General features: G+C 42.6%; 2 protein-coding genes across 5 annotated transcripts in view; one reads left to right on the forward strand and one right to left on the reverse strand.

Moving 5' to 3' along the window:
* LOC125321416 (trypsin-like) overlaps positions 1-6,038 on the reverse strand; it is a 59,884-nt gene extending 53,846 nt beyond the window's left edge. For both annotated transcript variants that reach the window (XM_048294229.1, XM_048294223.1), the window contains exon 1: positions 5,857-6,038. The gene's annotated coding sequence lies outside the window, so the exon portion shown is untranslated. The remainder of the gene's footprint in view (positions 1-5,856) is intronic.
* PRMT8 (protein arginine methyltransferase 8) overlaps positions 3,841-12,901 on the forward strand; it is a 58,593-nt gene continuing 49,532 nt past the window's right edge. Inside the window, exons 1-2 of one of the 3 annotated variants that reach the window (XM_048294222.1) lie at positions 3,841-4,169; positions 5,084-5,227. In XM_048294222.1, the coding sequence (XP_048150179.1) occupies positions 5,153-5,227 (75 nt within the window). In that variant the 5' untranslated portion in view covers positions 3,841-4,169; positions 5,084-5,152. Of the gene's footprint in view, positions 4,170-4,532; positions 5,228-12,901 lie in introns of those variants that run through there. The other 2 variants (XM_048294221.1, XM_048294220.1) reach the window with 2 other exon arrangements.

Consider the following 12,901-nt stretch of genomic DNA (forward strand, 5'->3'; position numbering starts at 1 on the left):
ACTGACCCAGCTACAACATGTTTAGAGTTTAGCATTCACAATGGAAAAAAAAAAATGGAAGAAACATTTCGGTTAAATTTAAATTAGATTAAGTTTTCAGGCTTGCAACTGCAAAATAGAGCTTTTGTTGTTAAATAAAATGAAGTCTACAGTCTTAGAAAAAAGAATTTAAATTCTGGGGATGAATCTTTGCAGAGATAGTTCTGTGGTGTTTCATTATCTGTAAGTATGCCTAAGGGCTTGTCCATGAGAAGGCGTCTGTAACTTAACACTGAATTATCTGAGCCCTGGACATACATTCTTGGCCTGCAGCAGTGGGTATCTCAGATCAGCTTAACTTCTGACAGACCCCTCCTCACTCAAACCTAGCATCAATGGTTGAAAACTACAACAATTCCCAGGAAAAGGCTGGAATATGCAGTGTTTGTGAAGAAGGATAAGAAGATGATGGCGGGGGAAAAAAAGTTAATGAGGAAAACTAAAGGACCATGAAGGAACAGCATAAATAAAATAAGATCTTTAAATCCACTGTGTGAATTGGAATTCACTTCAAATTATTCAGAATTAACATGGGCAAGTTTCAGGAATAAGAGTAATATTTGAAGTAATGGCAACCTTGAGAGACATAGTAGGGATTTATAGTCCAAGAGTTGGCTAATACTGAATCTGAACTTCCAAAGCCACAACTTGCAGCTGTTGCCCTTTTTCAAATGATCTGACTGTACCAAGAGGAGTTTGCCTCATCTTAGTTATAATCCTTAAGGCTAGTCATAAGCCACTACTGGATGCCCAACAAGCCCAGTTTTCCTCAGAGCTTAGTGTCCTAAGAGACGACTGTAGTAGTCTTTCACTGAGCCATCTCCAATGTATCAGCCTCCTTCCTGAACCAGAGGACCCAGCTCTGGAAATGGAATCAACAGTGTGGTCTCACCAGTTCCAAGTAGAGAGAGAGAGAGAATCATACTTCCCTCACTCCACTGGCCACTTTCCATTTAACGTAGATAAATGATGCAGTTTGCCTTCCACGCAGTGAGAGAGCGTGATGAGTCATATCCAACCTAGCTACACCTCCACCCCATAACCCCCAGATGCTTTCCAGCAGGACTGCTGTGCAATTTCTCAGTCTGCACCAATGCACAGGACTGCCCCATCTCAGATGCAGGCATCTGGATTTCATCCAAGCTAATGACAAAGCTGGCAATAAGTCTGAATCTTCTGAGAGCCGGCACAGTGCTATTGCCACACTCAGCAAGTAGCATAGCAGCCACAACCACAGCTGCTATTATTGGAAATCTGAAGTAATAAATGTTTCCCTTTCCACTTTCTCTTTAGCACCACTCTACTCAATTCCTAATGCTTGGTGGCCTTCACATGTACTTACACATGATATTCAAACTCAGAAGATGCTTTTGACACCTTCTGGCTTTGCTGCAAATGCACTTCTACTACCATGACATTTTCCTCATGCCAGTTCTCTTTTTCTCAAGCTCTAACAAAACGGGTTCAGAAATATCTTCCCAAGATAGTTCCATTAATCAACTATCACCCTTAGGTGATGGGCAATGTCAGTAGGATTTTTTTTCACATGATGGGAGTAGAATTTGTCCCCTCAACCATATGAAAGCTCACAATCCCCAAGTTCAGTGTTGCTGTGAATTTCAGTATCAATGGGAACTTCCACTATATGGAAAGCCTCATTTTCCAACTGAAGGACTGGCCAAGTATCTCTCTGTGCTCACAGACATCTGTGTGTGTAAACAAACTGCTTTGAGTCTCTTAAAAATTATTAAAAGGAATAACTTCTACATGATTACAAAAAAAGATTCCTGTAGGACCAATCACTTCCCCTTTGGAATAAAGCAGATTGGAGCAAACAGTATGTGTGTTTTCAAAGCAGTTTCCTCAATCACATATAGAACATAAATGGAGTGAAGACACCAACCATCTGGCAGATTTCCAAAGGAGTTCGGGACCAAAACATTCATCCTTATGTGGGAAACTAAGAGACTGGAAGGCTTTCCCAGTATCCGTAAAACATCAGCACTACGTTCAAGGATGAGCAGTCAGGTATCATCTGTGTTGACAAAGAAGTGGAGGAGGACAAGAATAGGTGCCAGGGTAAGTCATGCAGTATCTGAAGCATAGGAGGGAAGGATATATTAAATCCCCGCCTGCCAACTTTGCTAGTTGCCGAGTGCTTTTGAAAACCTGATGCCTCATTTAGCTGACTAAAGAGTGATTGAGCTGTACCAGAAATACAAACCCAGCTGTCAGAGAAAACTGGAAAATATGTTCTGGAGTAGTTTTGCAAAATCTAATACTTTTTCTCTTTATAGAACACTGGTTTATTTAAAAATGTTTAATTAGGCTAAGTTTAGCTGTGTGTATCACCTGAAAATAGAAAAGACAGACAAAAACTATGCTGGTTAGTCCAAATGCATGCTGACTAAAACTTCATGCACTCACTAACCACCAGATATTCATGCCATATGAAATAAACCATTGTGACAAAGATTGCAGAGACATTAAATTTTTATCTGCGGATAAGTTTTTCCCCTTACCCCTTCACCTAGAAATTGAAGTACTTGGTGAGAAAGAGGTCCATAGCCCAAGATTATGAGAGCAGCTTTGGAATATGTGGCAATGACTGTAGAGGTTTTTATATCTGAAGGGTTTTAAGACCTCCAAAAGCTCTATGAATGTTACAAAGAAAAGGGGAGATGACCTGCTTCCACTTCTGTCATTACTTAAGCCTCATGCCTAGAAAGTGTGAAATTAAACTCTACTATATAAACAAAGAAGGTGTGGATTACTGAAAAAATTAGCAGTGATGTGGAGCTAATGAAAGAATTTGAGGTGTCAAAATAAATGTGAGATGAAAGGAATAGGGGGAAATCAGAAGCTTGTAAAAGACTGAGTGATCAAACAGCTCCACAAAGTGTCTCACAGAGGTCCAGTCTCAGTCTGTACGGAATGTGTGCCTAAAATATATTCTCATATTCTGAAACCGCTTCATATGGTGCCATTGTGCCCTACATGGCATACTCTCATTGCCACATGACATTTCAGCATACCACACATCTTCTGCTTCCCTAGGTTTCTTACTTCTGTGTGACTTATTACAAATTCCTGAAATTTATTGTATACCGACCAATCCGTTTCTGAGCAAGAATTTGTGAGAGTCATTCAAGTAAAAAGGAGAAATTGGCTTATTTAATTTTCTTGGCCCCACCTCCTCATCCCCATGGGGCAGGAGAATAATCTTGCTCTCTATTCTCTAATTCACATTCTCTATTTCCATTCCCCCCACCCCCAGCAATATTTCTGCTTCCTGTGTACCCAAGGGCCTCCTGTTTTTTGGCAGTACATCATGGTATGTCAGTATTCCAGAGGTCAGCTGAGGATAAACGCTAATTGAAATATATTAAAAGAGGCTGCAAGGGACAAAAATTCAAAACCCCAAATCTATCAAAATCTGTTACTGATGAAGCATCTGAGCTGGCAATGTCCTTAAAATATGCATCAAAAGTAATCTTTCAAACCTCTTCTTCAGGTCTCCACTGGCACCCCCAGAGGAAATAATTTCAAACTGTTCATAGAGCAGCAATCCTGTTCTGGTCCTTGAAATCCTTCGAGCAACACACACCCACACACCAGCATTATTTTCTCACCTCCTCCGTATAAAAACAAAACAGAAACGTGAGAACAGTGGGCTGGAGATGGAGCTGCGGAAAGTGAAGTTGGAAGGATTAATTATGTAATACGCCCCCTCTCCCGCCCTTACCCACAGCAACACGAGTGAGGTAAACCCAATCCTCCCAGCTGACAACTCAGAACTAGAAAGTGCCCGGAGGAGTGAAAGCAAAATAAACGTGTGGGGAAGGTGGCGATGCACTCCTACAGAGGAAGATGTCATTAGGAAAAGGCTAAAAACAAGTTCAAATCACCTTTAGCCTCTTCCCTTCCCTACCCAGCAAGACCTCTCCCTCCGCCTCTTCCCCTCTCCTCCCCCCAGCTCCTCCTCCCCCCTTTTCAGCAGGAACTGCAGCCGGATCGGGACTATATTCCTACAGTTCACGGCTATCTGACGGAGTGTGGATCCTCCTGAAAAACTTCAAGTAAAACAGGAGCTGGGAGCACACACACGAGAAGATATATTAAGAAAGCAGGTTTGCTACTTAACTCGGAGGAAAGAAGCTGGAGCAGACTTCTTCGGTTGCTCTCTAAGAGCCTTGCCGAAAGTCCTTGCAAAGAAAAGTGTTGCTGATTCAAAAGAAGAGGAGGGATGGGGAAGAGAAAAAAAATTGTGCATGTCTGTGTGAGAGGGAGACAACGTGTGTGTGTGTACGTGTGAATGCGTGCTTGTGTGTGAGAGGGTGTAGGCGACGGGTGGGGGGAGCTTGAAATTATATTTTTTTCCTGCGAAAGACACGTGAATGCAATTCCCAGTGAGGGGCACCAAGCTCTGCCCAAGAGCAGAAGGGGTAGGGAGAGGGAAGGGGAGAAGAGAGGGAAGGGGAGAGGGGGGGAGGAGGGAGGGAGAAGGAGGAGGAGAAGGGATTTTTGTTTCAGAAGACATTCATAGAAAGAGGGTGGCAAATTCTGTGACCGTCTTTAAAGGAAGTGTCCTGGGACATAGAGAGAAAGAAAGAAGCCCAAAGAAGGAAAAGAAAGGGCTATGATTTCCTTGTCCTGTTGCTTTGTCTCTGGCTCCCTCTGCCTCTGGAAGAGTAGCCACAGGACACAAAGATGCCCAGCTGGTCACTGCACGCCCAAGTTCAGTTTAGCTGGTGCTTCTCTCCTGTTTAGCCTGACTGCTTTCTCTGAAGGGGAGGACTCATAGCCCGACAGCCTTTTAGTTTAACCTGAAGAGTGTGTGCCGCCTCTCCCTGCCCACCCCAAGAACTCGCTGGAGGTGGAGGAGAGGGGAGAAAGAGGAGGACTTGAAAGTGCCTGAGGAGCTCCCGATGCTAAGAGGAGACAAACATTCCTGTGGACGACGCAGAAAGGACAAAGCTGACTGATTTATTGCTGTTTTCCATATTTTTTTTTTTTTATCTCCCTGTCATTTGGCGCACACCAGTGTTTGGAGATCTTTGAAAACACAAACCAAAACACCAGCCCCGAAGCCCCAACCCCTTGGCTAGCTCTTATGGGAATGAAACACTCCTCCCGCTGCCTGCTCCTAAGGAGGAAAATGGCGGAGAACGCTGCCGACAGCACCGAGGTGAGTAAGGATGCGAGCCGGAGCCGGCGCCCGCGCTCCCCCAGACCCGAGCACTGATCCCTCGGCAGGAGCAGCAGTAAGTGCAGAAGAACTTTCCCGGCCCTTCCGGCCACCTCCTGCCTGCCTTGCTGCTACGGTTTCCCGCATTTGCTCCCCTTTTCCCCTCCGTTCCCCGTAAGCAGAGAAGTTTGCCCGGCGCTGAGCCCTCCAGGCGCTCGGCGCTGCCCGGAGCCGCCGCTCCACGGCGGCTTCCCGGGAAGTTGGGCGGCCGTGCGGAGCGGAGGCTCCGCGGGGTGACGGGTCTGGGGACAGCGGGGGCGGGCGGTGGTAATTCGGGTGGTGGAGAGGCCGAAAGGGACAGACCGTCTCTTGCGGCAGCACCTTGGCCAGCTCCCCGTGCTTTCCGCCGGCAGCCTTAGCTAGGATCGTTTGGGGGGACTTCAGGAGCATCCGTGTCTCTGCAGCATCCTGGGTATTACCAAGCGGAGCTGCCCGAGGTGTGGGCTGTCCGGCTAGCCTGGGCAGTGCCGAAAATAGCTTTGCTCTGCCTTTAGACCGGGAGGGTACCCTGCGAGCTTCCAGGCTTTCTGCAAGAAATCCACCCCCCCCACCGCTCCCCCACCCGTTACCTTCTGCTTCCTCAACATTGGGGTTGAGCAGCCCCTGTTTACTTGTCTGGGGCTGTCTTGACCTCACTGAGACTTCTCAAGGGATACAGCAGTGTGCGAAGTCTCAGGTCTGGAAAAGCAGAAGGATGCAGGATGCAGTCCCAGCATCTCTGGGAGCGTGTGAGAAGGAGACAGGCGAAAGTGCGAGCGTGTGCCAAACTCGCTGTTGCTATTAATAGACTGTGCCTAGCACTCTGACTGAACACTTAACACATCCTTAAGCAAGATGCAGCATAGACATGTACAGACCCCATGGACACTGCACCCCAAACAACTTCACAGCTTTGCCCTTGCAGGGGCAGCACTGAACCTTCTCCCCAGTTACCCCACAGAGGTAATAAAGAGCAAAAGCAACTGTGAACACATGACTATTCCATTCTTTATTATTTCCACATCTCTGCCAAATGTCTCCTCCTTTCAGTTAGTCCTCCCAGCAGGTGTCCTGCTCGCTCATGAATTCCACATTTCTCTTTGTAATAGTGTTCTCTCTGCTTGACCTTCATAAATATGCCTCCTTTGCCATGCTGGGTGAAGAGCCAAATTTTCTTAAATGGATATGATGTAAGCACTGAATCAAAGAACATGCCTGCTACTGCACTACAACCCCACAGAGTACTGTTTGCAGAAGAGGCATCTATAAATAGCAAGAAGTCTGGCTGCACATCTGTAAATTGTCGTAGTCCTGACAGCACATATTGCATTATAGGTCCCAGGATCCCAGGACAGGATTGCAACGAGAAATGTACAAGCACAGACAGTTCCTTTCAAAGCCTTTTCTTTCAATGGAAATTGGTTTTAGACAGGGAAAATAGGTGAAAAGAGCTCTTTAAAGATTTCTATTTCGTTCACTCTTAGCACATTTTTGTTGTTTAATCATGTTTTCCTGCTTGTGCAATGCTGTACACACTGCAATGTTATTTTATGGAGAAGGATTTTTTTAATAAAAACAGAGTCATTCCAATGCTGCATACAGGTTAGGAGAATATTAAAATGCTGTGCTTCATCTCCTCAGAGTATCCATCAGTGACAGACTTGTGAAATGAGAGTGAAAATATTGCAGATTAGCCATATCCTGTTCCACTTCTACCTTCAGAAAATAAGAAGGGATACATTTGGAACCCCTGCCTAGATACTTTCTGTTTTATTAATGTTCTTATTTCTGATATGTACTGAGAGAAGTTGTCTGTCTGCGTATGTGCAGAGGCAGAAGTGCACCAAGCAAAATATGCCAAGACCTGTGAAGCTCTTTTACTTGTCAAGTGTCTATATTTAGCAAAGTCATATGATACCAGTTTGACCTTCAAACCCGTATTTGTCTGACTTTCTTCTGAAGTTAACAAATATGTGTGACAGAAGGAATGCAGGACAAAATATCTCACTTTTGGGCTTACCACAGTGTCAGAGAAAATTAGGAATTGGTAAAAATTTGATTCATTTGAAACAAATGGGGTACCAATAATACTCATTATTTGATATTAAATTTCTGAAGAATTTTGATGTCACAATGATGTAGGCATGATATAAAAAAATCAGCTGTAATGAGAGAAGAATTAAAACGTTTAACAAACGGTCAGAATGCCCTACCACCAAATCATTCCAAAGACCTTCTGGTTCTTACTTAGATTGATTTGACCTAATTTACTTATGTTAGAGCTTCATAGTATATTTCTTATGTTTTGGAGGGTTTGTTTTTTTTTTAAATCTACCACAACTAAGAGCACTAATCAAAGTTTTGGTCAAGTATGGCAAGTGTACACTTCCAGTAGTTGAGCAGTTTAAAACAATACATTAAGTCAAGGAATATGGACACCACATGAGAAACTTTTTATTCCCCTGACTACCCTCTGTTGCCCGTAGTGCTGCCTCTTCAGCTTAAAGAGCTTGAAGGAATAAAGACAACAGGCACAGACAAGGGCAATACAAAGCTACAGTAAGACAATACTCACTGTTTCCTCAAGCAGAAATACAAGAGAATGTAAAAGCAATTGCTTGCTAGCATTACTTTGCAGTCAAGGAAGACACCTTGTGTTACCAGGAAACTTAAGAGAAGTGTGCTCCCATGGTTCCAGGCTGTACAGACATTGACATCGCCAGTACCTCCATAGCCTTGTATCTTGATACAGAACATGATCAGGTGTTACCACAGGTGCTGTTGGGTCTTGGATGAGAATATCAGAACTATCAGAATAGTTTTGCAATTTTATTTCACTGATAACAGCCTGATATCAGTCTATCTGCCAGAGTTTAAGTAGGAGCAGTGGTTGTATGTGTTTATAGTACCTTGTTGTACGTGTTCATAGTACCCTGAGAATATTCATTCTTTTGTATAAAAATAAAAGCCAAGGGGAATAAAACCATAAGTTTTTTCTGTTTAGACCCTCACTGAATGCCACATGGTCCCACTAATAGGAAACTTGCCAGAATGATTTCAGATCCGTGTCTGGAGCACACAAGGAAAAGATGCAGAAAATCTTTATTGCCCATGGCCATCCCATGAAATTTAAGAGATGTTCCATTGGAACAAAAGCTGTAGAATCTCTCCTCAAGATATAAAAATGAACTTCTGTATCTTTAGTCCCGAAAGGAGGCTTGTCTAAATAAAACAGGATTGTTTGCATAAATAACAGATGCAGAACTGCGTTCTCTGCAAATAATTAAAGACACTCTGACAGAAAACAAGGTAAAAGAGAAACTGTTCTTTATAGAACATATACACAAAGGTTCTGCAAAAATCATGGTGCTGACCTGCTGTAGATTTTGTGTTTTGGGTTTTTTTATTTTAAATGTATTTTTGGAATCCTTGTCAATAGTAGGCCTCATATCAGTGATGGAGAAAAAAATCTGAAAGAAGTGTAATTTCACAAGAAGTGTGCCTGCCTGTAATTTGTGAACCTATGCCAGGTGAAGGGAATACAATCATAAAACCATGGAATAATTTGAGTTCAAGGAAACTTTTAAGGTCAGCTACTCCCCCCACCTTGCCATGGGCAGGACATCTTCAACTTGATCAGGTTGCTCAGAGCCCCATCCAACTAGACATTAAATGTTTTCAGGGATGGGGTGTCAACCACCCCATCTGGGCAACCTGTGCCAATGTTTCACCATCCTCATTGTAAAAAGTTGCTTGCTTATGTCTTGTCTATATATAAGTCTAGACTAAATCTGCTCTCTTTTAGTTTAAAAACATTATGCCTTGTCCTATCACAACAGGTCTTGCTACAAAGTTTGCCCCCATCTTTCTTATAGGCCCCCTTCAAGTACTGAGAGGGTGCAACAAGTACAAAGTTCTGCAATAGCACAAAATGCCAGGGTTTATGTGCACATCCAAAAGATACCTACCTGTGACAGGCTAGTCTCTGAAACAATCCTATAAGTTGAAACTGGTCTGATTTTGTACAATCTTATTGCTCAGTAACTTCATAAAAAGCAGTTCTTGTGCTGAAGACTTCACAGTGTCTGTAGAAAGAAAAGATGCCTGTCTAATTGCTAAGAATTGAGAGATCCGTTAATTTATTTATGGTAGCAAAATAGAGTCCTCCCTGAATGTCCTATTATTCAAACCTTGGGCTTTAGTTAGATTTGGGGTAACATGCTTAATAGATGTGCTGCCCTAAACAGATGAGTATGACTGATTGAGGGTTGTGTGATCCAGGTCAGCAAAAGTAACTGACTATTCTGTTCTCAGAAGCGGGGAGATAACAATGTCCTATCTGCATGAAATCCAGTCATACCATTACTGAGGGGGGGAAAAAGATATTATAAAATCTATTGAAACCATGAGCTTCTATTTGTGATTCATGAGTAGGAAGAGGGCTTTCTCCTTAATAAGTTACCAAAGCACAAATTAACAGAAGCAGAGCAGGAGTGTGTGTAACAGAGAAAATTGGACTGAATTTATTCAGTAGACCTAAGTTTTGCTCCTGGTTATTGCGCTGGGTGATCTTGCAGATAGAATTTAATCAGTCTTAAGCTTTTCCATCCATTCTGTTGAATTCCGTGGTTTATTAGTGAAAGGTGTCGTAGAAATTTCTTAATTTGGTGTTATTAAATTGCTTAGAACAGCATATAAGAATGAACATTAATGAGTGGGTGTTGTTTACCCAAGAGAGAAATGGCACTGCTGTGTGGTGTGCGTCTTAGACTAACAGAAGTCACGAGAGGTCTGGCCTGGTGTCCCAGAGCCAGCTGAGGAGGCAGTTTGTAACACAACTTTCAACCTTTACTGAGTGGTGTGCCACATGCCTGTGTCACATAACTTTGAACGGGAGAAGTTGTGGGTGGGTGCAAGCAGTGCAGTGAGATACAGAGATCAGACCACTGGCTCATGATCCAGAGGTTTTGCACTGCTGACAAGGCAGTCAGGAAGTTGACCCATGATGTCAGTGAAGAATCTTTACGCTGTGGGTGTAGCCAAATTCCCAAGGGCTACAGAGGTAACTATGAGTTAAAGCAGGGAATATTCCACCTCCAACACATTTCGATCCTTTACAGTGCTCCTACTAGAACTAAACAGCCCATGCTATTAGACTAGTAAAAGGTAGTTCTAACATAGTCATAGGGGTTTTTTTTGGTTTCTAGCCAATTCAGAAGTGGGGGAGCAGAAATATGGCTCTGAGCCATCTTCTACAACTTCAGCTGTGCAGAACATTAATTTAGCTCAGCTGAAGATATAGCTAAATGCATTCCACTCCTTTCTCAAATTTAATACTAGAAGTTCAAGGTATTGACCATGATATTTTGGCCCCATTGAAGAAATGAGTTTTAGTTGGCATTAATAATAGAGATAGGATGAAGAAACATTTACACCTAAGTAAAGAGTAACAGCAATCACTCAAAGCAGAGTTTCAAGATAAAGGTAATCTTAGCATGGTTCATCCTCTGCCAGCATAGGGTTGTTTTAGTGAGTAACATTTTAGTGTCAAGAAGACTGGGATTTTTAGAACGGGTATGGTTCATATTGGTGACATCATGGGCCAAATCATATTGTGTCATTGTGCCAATGCTAAAAGAGAACTTCCATGCTAGTGATCAGTCTTCAATGACACTTTTTTCCAACCTCAGTTTGTGAAAAGCACCAAAATCTTACGAGAGCAAGAAATTCTGTAGATGATAGATTTTGTAATTGTTCTACATCCATGCAAAAAGTGAGCTTAGCAAGACTGATTCACATGCCTTCCAGAGCTCCATCCTCAGCCTGATTGTGAAAGATGAAGGCTTGTGCCCTTACTGGTAAAGGCAGAGCAGAGAAATACTTAAAGGTAAAAAAGCATTGAACCTATTCTTTTCATAAGATTTTGCCTCAGCCTTTCTGAGTTTGCAACAAAGTTCAGTCCCTTGACAGGTGAGGTAATGAACAGCTGAAGGGGCTGAATGATGGAACTTGTTGCTCCTATCTCTGATTCCACAGAGAACCCTGTTACCTGCTGCCCTGCTCACTAGCTTTAATTCCATGTCTATTTTAATCTAGAACTTTTGGATTAAATGGGTCTTTTCCATATTTTTATTTTTTCTTTATGAGTGACCTCTAAATAACAAATGAGAAGCACTCATCTCAAGGAAGCAAAGAGGAGATTACCCAGTAAGTGGCTGAGTTGACGACCACAAGGGTGTCTTCCCCATGCCAGAATGGAGCAATTGTTGATTAATCACAGCCTATCTGTCTCTTTCCTGTGTCCTTGAACAGGTACTGACTGGCTCCATGAAGCCTCTTGGCATGATATTTCTTTCAGGGTCTTCAGGAGCTGAGTCACTTCATGGTGACTGCAAGAGGATGGGCACTACTTCATTCTTACTATTTCACTTCTAAGCTGAGATTAAACTTGCAAAGGGGCAGGTACCAATCTCTTCACTCTCGTGACCAGTGCCAGGACTTGAAGGAACGGCATGAAGCTGAGTCAGGAAAGGCTTAGGCTGGGTATCAGGAGAAGTTTTCTACCCAAAGGGTGGTCAGGCACTGCAACAGCTCCCCGGAGAAGTGGTCACAGCGCCAAGCCTGACAGAGTTCAAGATGTGTTCGGACAACTCTCTCAGGCACCGGGTGTGACCCTTGGGGTGTCCTGTGCAGGGCCAGGAGCTGGACTCAATTGTCGTGGTGGGTCCCTTCCAACTCAGAATATTCTGTGATTCTATGACTCTACGATTCTATGATTGATTCTATGATTCTATGATTTAAGAGGTACCATAAGGTAAAGGATGATAGCTTTACATATTTCTTACAAGCTAGGTTTTGTTAGGTCCCAGTTCTGAAAAATAAAAAATCCCAAAATTTCAAAAGGCATATAAAATGCTGTCTTTTCCATTATCTACATAATTATAAAAGTGGAAACTCACTTTAAAAATCTGGAATAGAAAATCTATTTATCTTCATTTTATTGCATCAACAATTCAGAGATTTAAAGACCAGAACTGCAAATAAGGCAGACTCATTTTCAGAAGCACTCACTGCCAAGTTCGCTTTTCTGAAAATTCTGTTAAGTGCAGAAATTAAAGATAATTTCCCTTTGCATTTTGAGTGTGAAATGCTAGGTGATCATAAATAAAATCTCAATGTTTTTGCCTTCCAAAATTAATAGAATATTTTAGTAATAAAACATTTGAAAGGATATTAAGGTGAGAACAAATTGTTTAGCTGAAATTTTTGACAGAGAAACAATAAAGAAGGTGAAGAAGAGAACATTATTCTCCTCATTTAAAATATCCTGTCCTGCTGTACATGCTCTTGGAAGTCTGTGTGTATTGAGGACTGTACCTGGGTCCTTTCCTCACTGAGTGAATTCTTATTTAAGAAGAGGCATTACCACTTTTTCTAGCTATTGCTCACAGAAAAGGAGTTGCTTAAGCTCTTAAGATTTTCTTTTTTTTGAGGAGGGGGAGCCCACCTCAGAAGAGGTGCATGGAGGTGGGTATTTTCTAAGACATTGTTTTATACCACTGTCCTCCTCAGCTTTTCCTGGTGCCAAGCTCTTCACCATAGTGCAGTTGGCAAGCTTCCCATTCAGCATTCTGT

This window comes from Corvus hawaiiensis, chromosome 2 (assembly GCF_020740725.1).
Source record: "Corvus hawaiiensis isolate bCorHaw1 chromosome 2, bCorHaw1.pri.cur, whole genome shotgun sequence".
In the NCBI taxonomy this organism is placed as follows: domain Eukaryota; kingdom Metazoa; phylum Chordata; class Aves; order Passeriformes; family Corvidae; genus Corvus; species Corvus hawaiiensis.